Raw genomic sequence first — 16,075 nt, 5'->3', positions numbered from 1 at the left:
TGTACAAGGGCTGGAGATTGTCCAGAAATCACCATAGAAATTTATAGCAAGGTGATAATAAAGAATAAGAAAACTGTAAGGCAAGTAAGGAAAGAATTTGTAAACCACATTGTTTTTAAGCCTGAATTTAATATAAGTCCCTGGACCATAGCTCAAATTGTTCAGTATACTGATATACAGTCATACACCATCATAATTCCTATCTTGGGAGGAAGAGACATACTTTCAAGTCAATCTTTCTAGGCTGTCACATATATATTTCATCACTGAAGGCAAATCAGTATTAGTTTGCACTGTTCAAAGTAAATCTGTCATTTTCCTCAGGTTGAGAGTGTGATAAATTTGAGGCAATAAGAAGAGACTTTGCTATGTTTGAAATGACCCCTACCTGCCCAGTCAGTCCCTTGAGAGAGGAAATGGAACTGAAACAATGCTGTCAGAAAGTAAGCCTATGCCAATTTGATCAGTCAATTACTACTTGAGACAAATACTCTGCGCCAGCTGACAAGCTGTGGTTCTCTGTTTAAGCCACGTAGTTGATGATCAAAGATAACACCTACAGGGACTATGTGGTTGATTCCAATCCAGCAGTGGGGTCACAGCTCAGATTATGACAAGTTACTCCTTTTTTTTAAAAAAGAAAAAGAGTGAATTAACTAAGGCAAAATGCAGGAAGTCTATTCACAGTCTACCTATAAAGACAGTCCTTGAAAGGAGGAAAATGTGGTCACTTGGGGAGGAGAAGGTTTCAGGATTCAATAGGCTTTTTTCCTGAATGTGCTTTATGTGGTTGACATCACCTTAACCTTGTTCTAGAGTTGTCCTGTTTCGACAGCAAGGCCATCAAAGATCTGTATGCCGGATCATGGGACAATGGGACTTTCTTTTCTGTTGCTAATGGTTTCCTTCTTATTGTTTGAACATCTGTTCCTTTCTAAATTGATATGATTTTATTCTTTCTAATTTCTAAACAACAGTTTTCTTGCATATTTCTGCCATGTCTTGCTTCCTCTTCACTGATGATTGTTCATTCATACGGAATATTTAATAAAATATTACAGAGGCTTCTTGTCTAGTGCCTCTCAACAATAAACATCTATCAAATGAATTGATACACCGGGAAATGATGAATACCAATGAACACCAAAGAAGCTTTGTATCTTTCTTGGTTTCATGAATATTACATTATAAATAAAGGGGTAAGACAGAGACCAAAAGGTCTTCAATACAGCTTCTGGGGTCCCCTAACTCCTGAATTTCAGGTCTCACTATACTAGGTAGGTCCTATTTCTTCAGTGTCAACCTCGTGATTGACTACTTGGACCTAACGCCTCCACCTGATCTTTTCCTTCAGACTTTATTCATAAAAATCTGACAATCTGAGGCTCTCCAACCTAGAAAAACATTTTAACTCCATTTAAACAATTTGTTCTCTTATTATTTTGTCTACAGAGTCTTATTTTCCAAAAGCCAACCCACATCAAAACTCCTATAATGACCATAACTGATTTAAATATTTAAATATTTATTAATTTAAAAGAACATGGTAACTTAAACATACTGATTTAAAGTGCTTATCTATTAAAATAAATAAAATATTCATTAAAAAGTTTTTACTAATAATGTATTAATAATAATCTCTATATAGCACATACATGCAAGTCACTAAAAAACATCTAGCGGATCCTTATTCAGTCTGAAACTGCTCCTCTATTGTAAATGAGTTCAAAATGAGGCAAAATTCTGATAAATCCTTAGGAAAGAGGGAAAGAACCTTCTTATAGGTCTGTTACAGAGCTGCTACATCTTGTCCTGAGTTGTTTATGTTATCATTTGAGAGAAGAAAACATCTGTGACCACCATGTTGAGCCTTCACCAAAGTAGGAAAGTAGAAAAAAATGTGTTTGATTATCACCCACCAAACTCATAGTCATACCCTTTTGAAAAACTTTCTTATACTTCCACTTCCCCAACCTGAACTCTGCCCCTGTCACTCTCCTAAGGAGGCCCTGCCAAGCCATGTCCCATCTTATGAGGCCATGCTTCTAGTGGTCTGCTTTTCTGGAAGCATCACATGCTAAGGACCTTTCACAGCAGTTTTGAATCAAAACTTGAATCAATCCTCTGTTGTCAAAATAATTTTCTCCTAGGGCCTTATAAATCTGAAAATGACCTTCTCAGATTATTCCTGCCAGGGAAATTGTCATTCCTATAGAATCACAGTGCCTTGAGCTAAAGGAATGACGCCCAATTGATACCCAATTGATAGGTTGGTGCCCCCATGGCAGGCAAGTGAAAGAAATTGGGGTAGGGAGGACGGGTGGGAAAGAATGGAATTCTCTGGTTCCCTGAATAGAACAGCCCACTCAGTGGTAATGCCTTCAAGTTTTCCTTCTTTTTAACATTTTCCAAGTGTATTTTTAAAAATTGCATTCGTAAACTAATGACTGTTTCTACAAGCAATTTATGGACCCCATCTAATAAGAGCAGAGAGTATTCCTCATACAGTCTGTAATTTTTAAACATCAAACATAAGTTAAACATGGATTTACTTTCTTGTCTGCTAGATTTCAAGGTTTTTTTTTTAATAGACTATTCAATATTTGCTTTAATTTACCAAATCTACCCAGGTAAGGGTTTTTTTCTGGTTTGGAAGACTTATTATTTACTCTCTTTCCTCTCTGTAATCTTTGAGTAAAATGAAAAATTGATTTATATGTGTGTGTCTACAATTTCCAACTTGAATGCAATTCTGATAAAAAATTCATTTTTCCCCAACTGCATTTCTTTGAGTTCAGTTTAATTGCAATGACAGAAATATACATATTGTACATAACATATATGTGGTCTTAAACCTTATAGTGTCTATTTCTAATTCTAGGGTGCAATTAAAAGGAACTTATCCAGTAAGTATATCTTAGCTACCAGAAATAGAGTACGATTTAAAAGAAGGAACAGTTCCTTGGATCTTGGAGCATATATACATTTGACCTATACACTCTTGGGCTTGATTTTTAAGGCTTACAAATGTCTTACTCTTACAGCAAAGAAATCTTGTAATGATAAAAGAAATCTTGTAATGATAAAAGGGCTCAGTGGGTTCTGAATGACTAATGTTTAGATCCTGAAAGTGAATATGTTTTTGGGTAAACATTGCTATTTTCTTCCTATATTTGTCAACTCTTACTGTATCATTTGACTTTAGAAATGAATTTAATCAAGTGTGTGTTTGCTGATTGGGGTAGGGAGAGGAGGAGGGCTGAAGGAACTGAAGGTAGATGCAACTTACCCATTTTTGTGTTATTTGATGTGAAAATCTTAGTAAACCAAAGCGATATGAAATAGGTTATAATATACATGTGGCATGATTTTCTTCTGCTGCATGCAGCACATTCTAGGAAATTTTAAATGAATGGTTCCTAGTTAAAGGTATAACATTTTCTTGGCATTTCAAGAAAAGAACAGGCAGAGAATGCTGGATTCATGCACTATGTACGTATGGCCTGGCTTAGTATTCTCTTATGGTAATTGAGAAGCAGAACTGATCAAGGCAGCAGGCATTCAAAGAATGGTGTGCTATTCCACTAAGCTCTACAGTGTACACATCTTCCATTTGCTGGCTTATCATGGTAATTCCCTGGTTAATTAGTTTTATAAATGCCAAAGAAAATGCTACTACATATGCCTAATATATGGCTGTTGCATTGCCAGGGGAGAGGGTTTGTTTTCTGGGTTTGTTTTGCAAAGTTTTCACATGGAGTTGCTTATTGATGGGACTTAAATCTCTAAGTGTTTCCAAACATAGCTCATAAGACATAAAAGAAAAAAAATGGTAAAAATATGCCTAAAAATTCCCTTTGTCCTGTGCATCAGGTGAAGAAGTAGCGAGACCCAGGCGTTCCACACCAACTCCAGAACTCATAAGGTGAGCATGAAAAACACTAGTTGTGTTTTATGCAAGGCATCATGCACTGTTAACAATGAAACAAATCTCCTTTGGGCTAAAGTCTCAGCATCTAATAACAAAGGGCCTGCCCATATGTGTACGTCACAGCAGTTTCAAGTATGTTATCATTTCTCCTATGTGCAGCCTGAGGGAGACCTTTAGGAAAGTACTCTGTAGTCATCTAAAGTAACATCTATGAGAATATGAAGCCCCTCACGAATGAGAGGGTTAAAGGTCTACGTGAAGACGTCATTTGGTGTCTGGAATGCTGACCTGAAATATGATTATATTGCCTTACAAAGAGTAGCCTGTTTAGCTGGCTACAGTTTTGTGATACATTCTACCTGCCACACACCAAAGGAATCTTCTATTTTGTTTTTTGTTTTTGGCAAAGCATTGTGTTTTACACTGTGTAATCCTTGGAATAAGTAAGTATTGTGCACATAAGCAATGTTTCCCCCAAAGACTCCTATTTCTATCTAAAGGCTGGATCCTTTTAACTTTCCCTCCTTCTCTAACCCCTCCCCTCTCCTCTTCACCTCTTATCCCCCAACACACACAGAACTCATCAGGAGCAATGAAGGGAATCAGGTCTGGGGAAGAAATGGAGATAACTATGCAGCTTTTCTTTAATAATCAGTTTAAGTAATAATTAGTAGAAAGGATGAGCGTCTAACTTACTACCCGTCTTTTCCCCCTGATTTCTCAATGCTCTTCTTTTTCTAATGTGCAGTATTAAGGTATTAGGAAGTTATAATTAGTCAACTGTGTGGGGTGGTCGGGGGAGGATGGAAGTTAGAAGCTGGTAGACTCAGTTTCTTATTCAAACACAAACTTCCTGGTGGCTTGTTTCTTAACTTCCCTGTGCCTGACTTTCACTAATCATAAACCCACATTAACTACAACACAGAGATGCGGTGAAGACAGATATAAATGGTTTTTGAGATCTTAAGAGAAGAAGGTGCTTTGCAATAAACTGTTATCTTTAATAATCTCTTCTAGGTATAGAGACTCAGATGCTCTGAAAGAGTTTCTCTCTTCATCTTATTTCTGTTGGACCAGCCCCTTGGTCCCCCATTGAGAACGAGGGATCTTACCTCCTACTGATCCTTTTGTCCATATACATTTGACCTCTTCATAAATATACTTTTTAGCTCCTCGGGAGCTTGAGTACATACATACATATGTACATAAGTGCACACACATACATCGGCCTTACTGTGGAAAATATTTGAAAGCTTTATATCTTTTTTAACATTAATATTTCCTTTCTCTATGTTTTGCTGTAATGTGTGTGATTCAGCAGAAAACCTCCAGATGACACCATGGCACTTGCTCCCCTCTTTGGCCCACCATTAGAATCAGCTTTTGACGAACAGAAGACAGAAGGTAGGAAAAACTCTGTATATCTATAGGTTTGTTTTTCCTTTCAATAAATTATAACTTACCTAGAGTAAATGTGTTTTGAGGCATGTTTTTAATGTATCACCAGATCTTCATGTGCGAGAATAGTTCTGATCTAGGTGTGCTCTCAGCATGGGAATTTAGTTTGCAGACCTCTAGTATTTCAGGATTTGAAACTTTACTTCCAGAAGTAGCTAAGAGCTAACAAGTTCACTCTTCAAAAGAGGTCAATAAGAATTACTGCAAATCTCTACAACTCACTGGATGGGGAATAAGTGTTCTATTAGCCAAACAGCCATTATTATGGAGCCAGACCTTCAAATTCCCCATCATAGGCACTGTCATGGTGATATAGCTTCTTTGACCACATTTTCTCTCTTGTCCACCTCATCAGTGGAGGTGTCAATTGGATTGCTCACACAATAGACACTGTTTGCAAGTTCAAGACCCAGGAATGACCTTAAATCATTTAGCAACTTAGAAATAAAATGTTATGGGAGAAACATCATTTTGGTTGTTATTGTTGGGTTTACCTATTAAGTATTTACTCCTAGAATTAAATATTTTAACTTTTAAACATTAACCATTTTTGGATGGCTGTGAGTAATGTATACCTTGCTGACATAAAAGAAACTCTTTATGAAAGGGATCTAATCTCTTCCTAAAATGTATTTATGTCCAATGCATGAATCTCCAGCAGCTATATATTTGATAATATGGGATGTTTTTATAGAAATCATTTGATTTAAGACCACTATGGTTATGTACAATCAAAGATGATTTTTCTAGGACCAGTTGGTGAAGGAAATTAGATTTAAGTGTTAAGGACAACAAGACTTGAAAGCATAGTGAGTAGGCTAAGATACAGTGACAAAGAGACTCCAAAGTACAGTGAATTAAACAAGATAGAATTTTATTTCTGTTTCATGTAAACAGCCTCGAAGTACACAATGTAGGACTGGTTGGGCGGCTCTTCTATCCTCAGCATGTGGCCTTCATCTCTGGGTGCAAGGGGGCTGCTCCAGCTCTCACCATCAGAAGAAAGGGGGGGCAGGGGAGGACCCATGGAACTCACTGCCAATTCGTGTAAGAGCAAAACCTGGAAGAGACACACATCACTTCCAACCAGAGCCCATCAGAAAGAATTTAGTGCCATATGGCCTGCTTAACTTTAACTGTAGAAGAAATGGAGAATGGATCCTGGGAGACAGCTAGCAGCCAGCCACAGCTGAATATTTTTCAATAATGTAGTTAGCAAAGTGTATAAAGAACATCCCTAAATACTCCTTCAGTGATTTAAATGTCTACAACTTAGAATCCATAAATAAAGGTGGCCCTGCGGTGAGGTTCTCAGTTATCTTATTAACCGATCTGTGATCAGTCTCACTTTTAATGGCATAAAGACATGTGTAGTGACTGAAGGTGGGGTTTGATTTGTTGCATTTGAATCTACCTATTAAAAAATCCCATAACATTATATAAACCTGATAGACAAAAAAGAAAACAGTTCTTAAAAATCAAAGTGGTGTCCCACACTGAATCTATGAAAAACCAAATGCTACATCACATCTTTGGAGAATGTGTGCTTTTATGTTAAAACAAAACAGAGCTAAGACCATCATTGAGGTTTGTGGTGGAGAGGAGATACACACCTGAACTTGTCAATGAGCCTGGCTTGATTGTTCTTTAGGTGGTTCAGCCCCTGAAGTTCTGTAAAGTTCCAACATTTGTACCGAGCATACTAGCTCTTCCAATATCTGCACCTACTTTTCTTATCAACTCACTCTTACTTTTTTTATTGATTCTTCTATCACTAGTTTACAAGGCCTGAGAGGAAAGCGGATATTTTTGGAGATAGGTATGCACGCCTGGGATCAGATCTTAGCTCTGCTACTTTCACCATGTATGTCATTGAGCAAGTTGTTTAATCACTGTAATCTTTGGTTTCCTCAATATCAACCACATAGTGGTGTGGTGAGGACTAAAATATATCATAATAGCTACTGGCCTTGTGATAAGTGTTTTACATGTATTTCATATACATTATATTTATATACATTACCTCCTTTAATCCTTTTAGTAACTCTTTGAGATTGCTCTTATTATCTCTACACTGAAGGGAGGGAAGTTCAGAGGTTATACGAATTGCCCAAGGTCCTAGAGTAAGCGTAGAGGCTGGCTTCAAATCCACATCCAACTGACCTCCCAGCCTGTTTTACAACCTAATGAATTGCAAGCAGTACTTACACAGACGCTGGCACGTGATAGGTGCTGAGAAGAGCTAGTTCATTACATTGTTACCATAGCAACAACCAAAAAAAAAAAAATAGAAGAAATATTAGATTCAGTGCCCTTAGGCCTAATACCTAATTGCCCTGATTTTCTTTAGATGCCTAAGGACTTACTTATTTTTCTGGTTCTCTTAATATGTTCACCAAACATTTTTTGAATAATTTAATTTCTCTTTATGATATTGTAAAAGGATTGTTTAAAGACCCCGTAAGATCCTTTAAAGGTGGGAACCACTGTACAGAATTCAGGCATCTTCATTCTTGAAGCCTATTCATAGCAAACTTTAAATAAACCGACTTAAAACAAATGTCCATGGGAGTAATGCCTGGATTTTCAAGTGGGTGCCAGAAAGGAGCCAGTACATGTATTGACATTTAGAATGTCCTTAAGTGACCAACCAGGAAAAGAATGCAGACGCTCTGTTTTGCAAGTTTTTATTTAGCTATGTGTGCACACACAGACACCCCCTGCGCACATGTGTGCGTGCGCACACACACACACACACACACACGCTCTGCTCCTATGTCCATTCTCTGCTTGAAAAGAATGAGGAACAACACATCTCTAAATTAATTTGCCAGGACTGAGGGAAGACAGAAATAATTTGTGAAACTCAACTTTAAATTGAAATTTTAAGTTCTAAACTCAGGACGTTTCTTTTTTGAACTCACCCTGGCAAATTTTCTTTTTATGTTTCCAGTTCTTTTAGATCAGCCTGAGATATGGGGTCCAGGCCAACCAATTAATCCAAGCACGGAGTCGCCAAAGTTAACAAGGCCTTTTCCCACTGGAAGTAAGTTATGTGTCTGCTCTGTCTGGAAAAATAAGTGACTCATTTTACTGTCTGCCTGCATAGTGAAATGAGGCAACCCTTACAAAGTCTACATAAGCCACATTTGGACTGTTTAACATTAAGAAGAGATGTTATTCTGATAAGCTTTAGAGTTAAAGGGACCTAGGACAGTTGGTTGAGACAGGAATAATATAATAAATAAAGTAGAATAAGTAACTTGGAATCATAGCTTCTTCTGACGTCCCACAGGCTCATTCATTCGTTCAATAGGTTTATGTAGGAGTGATAAACAACTGAACTAAAGACCCTGCTATTCTCCAGGCATGGGCTAGCACACAACACAGAGCTAACCAAATCAGATAAGGTCTCTGCTAGTCCTACAGAACAACTGAGGCTGCAGAGAATAGAGAGGACACATTGAGAGGAAAGAGTGATAATTGGAGAACAAGAGAAATGATGCCATATGGTAGAGAGAAGCTGAGACAGGAGATCAGGGCAAATTCATCTCAAAGCAAAGAGAGCCATCATCTCCACTTATTCCAGAATGCCCCCAACCCCTACTCCAGGTGGCTGGGGAAAGAAGTCCTGAAGAAAAAAGTGAACTCATCAAATCTACCAAATATAGCAGTGAGAGGAAAACATACATTTAAAGAAAGAATAAGAAAACAGTGTACCTGTTGAAATTCTTAACTTTGCCCACAAAGTGACAAGCCCAGTTCAGAAGGATGAGTCTCTGGGTTGGGGCTATAATACAATACCTTTTCTATCTCATGGATTTTTTTTAGCTATAATTTCATCAAAGGAATCTGTTCATTCTTCCTTGATCCAAATCATTTTGCTTCAGTCTTTCAAAAATATACCCAAATGTAAGACATATAACTTTGAGAAATCTTTCCAGACTCCATCCAAGCCATAGTATCTTGACCCTATTAAAAACCCCTCACCTGAGCCCCTACCCAAGCTGTTCTCATTGTCCTTGACCATACTCTGGACAGTAATTGCCTGTGACCATGATCTTCATTCATTCAGTAGTAAATTCCTTGAGGGCAAAGGCTCGTTGTAGTCAACCCCACGTCCTTCATTCCTAGTACAGGACACGGGACCTCGTTGGTACTTGAGGCATATTGGACAAAGGAACGAATGAATGAAATGATGGTGTTATTGTTGTTACTATCTGACTTTCTCTTGACAAATTCTTATCATAAAATGGAAGAATCTGAATGAGTCCTGCTTCAATCCCTTAGCTTTGAACTTTAAAGAAGATGGATTGTTAATGGCTATTCCTTTTCCAATAACAGAAGTATGAGCAAAAGCCCCAATCCTGCCTACCTAGGGAATACTGTGTAACTTAGAGAGAGTGTGATCAGCAATGCTTGGCTTCTTATCTCTTGGCAGCACCTCCACCACTGCCTCCAAAACACGTACCAGCCACCCCACCCCGAACAGGCTCCCCCTTAACAACTGGACCAGGTAAGCTCTATTTTTTCTGTTCTGGGATGACGTGGCAATCAGCAGTGGCCCCATACCTCAACATGCTCTTGATGTGTTGGAAGCTATAGGCTAGACTAAACATGAAACTGTTTGCGTTTAGTTTTATTGCCATTACATTTCACTATGTAGACTTCTTTTAAAGTATCACTCCCAGGTTTCACAAAAGAGTTCACTTTCCCAACTCACTTTTTCTCTGTATAATGTTGTTGAACAAAGGCCACATTTACTTGTGAGATGGAAGAAAACAAACAATATCAAAAGTCATTGTTCAATTGACATCTCACTTCATTGGATCTCACTGTAATGATTTACAAATTAAAAGGCATAATTTGCATTGTTCCAAGAACCAATAAGTTTTTTTCTAGAATTAAAACTGTGTCATCCACAATGATAATAAAATGGTTCCCGGGATATGCAGCATACAGGTAAGCTTGGGTGGTGGGAATTTTTCCCAGTAGTTATTAAAGTATTTATTATCCCACGGCAAAGAGATGTGTAAGGATGATGAAATATGGCAAGGAACTGCTGCATGCCTTTAGACAGATAATTTCTAAGGCACATCTTTACCGTCTATTAAAATCAATACTATGTATTCCTACAGTTTATAATCTACCTAGTCTTACTGGACTAGCAAGTCAAAAGCAGTAGTAGTTATTTTATGTGCCTGGGTCCTTAGAATGCAGTTCTTCATCACCTTTGGAATTCTATTGCAGCTTCATCCTTAGCTATTTATGCAGCCTGGTGAGTTTGATAGCTACAGAGTGGGGTATTTATCAACAAGAGCAAATGCAAGACATAGTCATTTATGAAATTGACATTGATTCAGACCCAACAGAGAGTCATCCAGAGTGTCACAGGTAAAGGCGTTTGCAAGTTCAAATCATTTTGGCCCCTTGGATTCCCATGAATGTGTTAGAGATAAATAAATCTACCAGCAACAAAATTATAAATATTGTGGCCCATGCAAACTGCTATCCCATTTATCTGTAGCCTTGGAACCTTGAAGGTTAACTCTTTTCAAATGTGAAATATGGAAATACTAAGCCGGCTCTTATAGCTAGAAGGTTATTTAAAGGTAAAGTGGCTTCTGCTCATGCCTTGCAATTATTTAGGTAACAATTTCTAATTTAAATAACCTCGGTTTAGTAAAAGGTACACTTCCTCACATTTCAGTTGGTATCAAGTATTTCCTGCCAAGCTGTAGAAGATAGTTTTAATTTTTTTCTCTTATTAATGATAAGAATTAAAAAGAATAGCTAATGCTAATATTTAAGCAAAACAGCCTTTTTTGTTTTGTGACTTCAGATAGATATATATCAGTTATGCCTTTGATGTTAACAGGTTAGACTTGAGAAAAGAAATTATAAAGATGTTTTTATAATTTTCTTCCCTATTAAACAGGTATGTATGTAACAGTTCTAATGCGTAGTAAATGTATTCTCGTTATCCTATGTGTGTGTGGTGTGTGGAGTGTGTATGTGTATGTTTGTAAATATTCATGTGGGGATATCTCTTTAAATAATCTTTGTGCTGTGTTTCTGGTGTGTTCAAGGTGGAGGATATACAACTAATAATGATGTGATAATTTTTTTTAACTAACAGATATTGTCATTAGTTTCACAAAACATTTTCATTTAATATGCCAGAGTAGACAATCTTTATCAAATGAGGGTGATTTCCAGCTATCAGTTCTTTTTCGGTTGTGTCCTCTGTATTTCAGTAGGCCAGATTTTCCAAAGGGACCTCCCTTTTGGAATTTCCGGTTCCAGAGCTTGTACACTTCTGTGAACCTAACACTGCCTTCTCAGAATGACCACACTTTGCATGCCTGTGAGCAGCCTTGGAGGGCAGTCACGTGCTCAAGTGCTTTCGATGATGGTAGAAGTAGCCAACTCGGGTCACCCCACACGAGGGTAAATAATAGCAAAAAAGGCGATACTCATATTGTAGACGCAGGGAACTCTTCCCTCCCCTTCAACTCCAATCAAGATTTTCCACTGTGAAATATGCCCACCTAGGCACCTCACAAGACCATCTATTTACCAGGCTTTGCCTCACCCCTCCCACTTCCCATACAAGTAATTTTAACAAAGTCAATTAAATTTTAAAATCAACTACTTTAACCACAGGAAATGACCAGTCAGCCACAGAGGTCAAAATTGAAAAACTACCATCAATCAATGACTTGGACAGCATTTTTGGCCCTGTGTTGTCCCCCAAGTCTGTTGCTGTTAATGCCGAAGAAAAGTGGGTCCATTTTTCTGATACATCCCCGGAACGTGTTACTCCAGAGTTGACTCCAAGGGAAAAGGTGGTGTCCCCACCAGCTGCCTCAGACAACCCAGCTGAATCCCCGCCTCCGGGCCCCCCGGGCCCTCCTGGCCCCCCAGGACCTCTGAGTCCTCCTCGCAATGTACCATCGCCACTCAACTTAGAAGAAGTCCAGAAGAAAGTCGCTGAGCAGGCCTTCATTAAAGATGATTACTTAGAAACAATCTCATCTCCTAAAGATTTGGGGCTGGGGCAGAGAGCAACTCCGCCTGCCCCACCACCACCCACCTACAGGACTGTGGTTTCGTCCCCCGGACCTGGCTCGGGCAGTGGTACGGGGACCACCAGCGGTACGTCTTATGTTTGAGTGTGCTTCGTGTGACCGGGAATGGCCGTGGCTACTGCAGTGAGCAACGCCTTCCTCCCGCCTGGCAGCTGGCTTTAGAGCTTCAGCCCTCCCTCCTTTGGTGTGGGTGTCCTGTGCCCTGTGGCATGTCCTAGCCCATCGAATGCTCACGGTCATAATGCAAGTCTGTGGATGTGTCCTGCCCTGCACTCGCAGCCCTTAGGGGTGCCCTGCCTTCCACCCTGCAGATAAGGCGTATAATTTTTAAAGAAAGCTGTGATGTCATTGTTTAGAATTCAGGAAGAGTTCTAGAAAGACAGGTTTCACAGCAAATGAGTTTCACGTTAAATGTCTGATTTCCTCATCAGATGCCTCCACGAGAGCCCTAGTTTGTTTGTTTGTTTTTCGTTTTTTTCCGCTTTATTGAGATATAACTGACAAAATTGTAGGATATTTAAAGTGTACAATTTGATGATTTGATATACACACACCGTGAAGGATTCTGCCCACCAAGTTAATTAACACAGTCCATCACCTCACATATTTACCTTTTTTTTTTTTGGTGAGAAATTTAAGTTCTACTCTCTTAGCAAATTTCAGTCATTCAATACAGTGTTATCAACTATAGTCACCATGTTATACATTAGATCCTCAGACATTATTTAACTTATAAGCTTCTAAATCTATGTTTGTATTTTTTTTCAAGAGTCCTGGTTTTTTTAGTTCAATGCGTTTTCTTCTGTTTTTTTTTTTCTGTTTATTTTCCTTATTGTGGGAGAACTATGTTAACTCTTCTAATGACTTCAGAGAAAAAGAAGTAGGGTTTGAAAAGGAGATTTTAGAGGACAGCAAAAAAGAGGCTGCCTTATTGCATCCCCAGCCTAATCAAGCTGCCACTGAAACAAACTGCTCTCTGATGTCATCATTTGACATGCTCACCAGCCTATGAGGTCAACTCTAAGTATAGTGACAGGTGATGGAGCAGTTTATCGGAAATGTACATTTTAGGATTCTAAATGCACATGTTGACATTGAATCTGATTTTTTGGTTTCCCTTATTTGAAGCTTCATTTTGTGCTCTCTAATTATGAAAGGATGGGAACTACCAAGCACATCCAAGAAAGACCAAGATTTTTCTAATGCATCTTCTGTATTATTCATTCCACTGGTGCTCATGTTTGTCTGACAAGATCCTCCAGTGCCTTCCCAACTGTTCCTGTGGGTTTGGTTTAGGTTCCTTTGCAGGGGTGTCAAGGACTATTTGTTTTTTATTTGCTTTGAAAGAGGCGACCAAGTTTAAGTTATTTAGATCTAGTAAGAGACAGAAAGGAAAGGCGTTTGTCTGTATTCTAATAGTCATCATTGCTTCTGCTTTCAATGGAGTATCTTTCAGTGCTTGCTCTGGTTTGCAAACTGCTCTGTGCTTTAAAGTGAGAGCATCCAGGCCGATCAAGGAGAGGACTGGAGAGTCACCTGTACAGCACACAAAATCAGTGTTTTATATCATTAGGTGTGCCCTTCCTCCACCAGAAAGGGAAAAGAATGCAGTACTAAAATTTAAGTTTGCGAAATTATGTTAAAACAAAATCGGCAGGCTTCTTTACTATAGGACCTCTGAGAGCCATTATTTTGCCAATAAGGGCAACAGCTATAGTTTCTTGTCCTGGCTTCATGCCAAGAACTTTATGCACATCATTTCGTCTTTACAACAACCCCATGAGGTGAATACTCTTATTTCCCCCATTTTACAGATAGAAAAACCAAAGCTCTTGGATGTTTAGTAATTTGCCCAAGTTTACACAGCTGCAGGTGGTAGACTTGGGATTCATCCTCGGGTCTCTCTGATCTCAAGCCTGTGTTCTCAACCACTATGCCCTCCAGGCACTCTTGTAAGGTTTAGTGACAAAATATCCCAAACTTATTTGAGACTGACACACACCTGTACTGCACAGTGTCATCAAGATCACCAAAAGTCTTCTCTCCAAACCTACTCCTCTGTGTTCCTTTCTATAATTCTGGAGGGTTAGAGCCTCACTTCCACCCTCTATTGCTTTTTTAGGTCTTTGGGGGTCTTACTTAACTGTAAAGATAATAAAGGGCCCCTAGGTAAAACCTTCAGTTCAGACCTCAACCCCAAAGAAGCTGGTTGTCCTCTGTCAAAGAAGGGCATGTTTCCATTGCCTTGGATGGGACTCTCTTTCCTGGGCCAGACTCTGAGTCTTCCGAAAGAACTTTTCAAGGAATAATGCCTTCTCTCCAGTGGCCCGACCACTATGCTCTCCTCAAAGTAAACACCTTTGGTCGGGGGAGGGGAGCTTTGTTACTCACCCAGCTCCTCCAACACCTTCCACAAGGCTCTGGGAGATGCTTGTTTGATTGAATTGACCACTGAGCTAGTGAGTGACAAGAGAAGCTCTAGCTTTCTTTCTAGAATCCTTGGGAGTTCTGTTGTTTTAATGTTTAGTTTCCATATTCTTATTTAAAATTACTTTAAAATGTTACCAGTAAAGACTATCAATTCTTAATAACTGATCTGGAAAAAAACTATACTTTGCTGGTATTAAAGGATTGAATTTCTAAGTAGAAGACTGAACTGGGCCAATGAAGCTCATGAATAAATAAAACTGTGCACCATTATCTCCTTAATTAAGTCCCAGTTTATTTGCTCGTTAATATTTTATTGATGAAATATACACAGACTGGCAGAAATGTAAATTTAGGATTAAAACAATAGGATACGGCCTCATGTTTTAAAGATTCGTAATGCTTATCACTACCTGCTTCTTAAAACTTAACCTGATGGGAATAACTCTTCTTGTATATCTCAAACTATATTTAATTAGATACCATTATGCCTACTTTAAAAATTTCATTCACACCAAGATGACTGCCACTGACCAAGTTTAGACAGTACTCAGGCCTCGTGAATCAGAAGAGTTACCTGCTATTGAAAAAGTTGGAAGTTAAGAATTTGCTCCAAGAACTTTAATTTCCTTATGGCAAAAGTTTAAAATACATAGTTTGGCCAGCACATTGCTTTATTGGAATGCAGACACTGATTCTTGGCAAAGGCTATGTCTTCTCCTATGTGGGCTGTGTGTGCCCAGGGGATGGAACAGGGAAAGTGTTTTCTTGGCCTGCAGCAAGTTTGGAGGCCAGGGAAAGAGAGGTGTCCATAAAGATAGAACGTTCAGTGCAACATTTCCCAACTGGGGAAACTAAAGCAATATTAAAGCATGTTAAACACAAACAGACACACACATACAACCCCCCATAAGCAAATAACTTTGAGCTACCTGGGGTTGAATTAAACAAATATGTTTCCTAACTACATGTCCAATATGGAAGCCACTAGGCACATGGGGCTATTTTAATCTTAATGGTAATTAATTAAAATTAAAATTAAAAATCAGTTATTTAGATGCAGTAGGCACAATTCAGTGCTCAGTGGTCACATGTGGCTAACGGTTATCTTATTGGACAACACTTGTTCCAGAACATTTTCATCATTGCAGAAAGCTCTGTTGGACAG

General features: G+C 38.7%; 1 protein-coding gene across 6 annotated transcripts in view; it reads left to right on the top strand.

Moving 5' to 3' along the window:
• The window catches only part of SGIP1 (SH3GL interacting endocytic adaptor 1), a 235,658-nt gene that overhangs the window by 153,460 nt on the left and 66,123 nt on the right, over window positions 1-16,075 (top strand). For 3 of the 6 annotated variants that reach the window (XM_061184056.1, XM_061184061.1, XM_061184058.1), the window contains 6 exons: window positions 2,882-2,906; window positions 3,874-3,925; window positions 5,250-5,335; window positions 8,343-8,435; window positions 9,831-9,905; window positions 12,056-12,547. In XM_061184056.1, the coding sequence (XP_061040039.1) occupies window positions 2,882-2,906; window positions 3,874-3,925; window positions 5,250-5,335; window positions 8,343-8,435; window positions 9,831-9,905; window positions 12,056-12,547 (823 nt within the window). The remainder of the gene's footprint in view (window positions 1-2,881; window positions 2,907-3,873; window positions 3,926-5,249; window positions 5,336-8,342; window positions 8,436-9,830; window positions 9,906-12,055; window positions 12,548-16,075) is intronic. The other 3 variants (XM_061184059.1, XM_061184060.1, XM_061184057.1) reach the window with 2 other exon arrangements.

The sequence above is a fragment of the Eubalaena glacialis genome, chromosome 3 (assembly GCF_028564815.1).
Source record: "Eubalaena glacialis isolate mEubGla1 chromosome 3, mEubGla1.1.hap2.+ XY, whole genome shotgun sequence".
In the NCBI taxonomy this organism is placed as follows: domain Eukaryota; kingdom Metazoa; phylum Chordata; class Mammalia; order Artiodactyla; family Balaenidae; genus Eubalaena; species Eubalaena glacialis.
The sequence above is the reverse complement of the archived record's forward strand: the minus strand, read 5'-3'. Positions and strand labels throughout refer to the sequence as shown.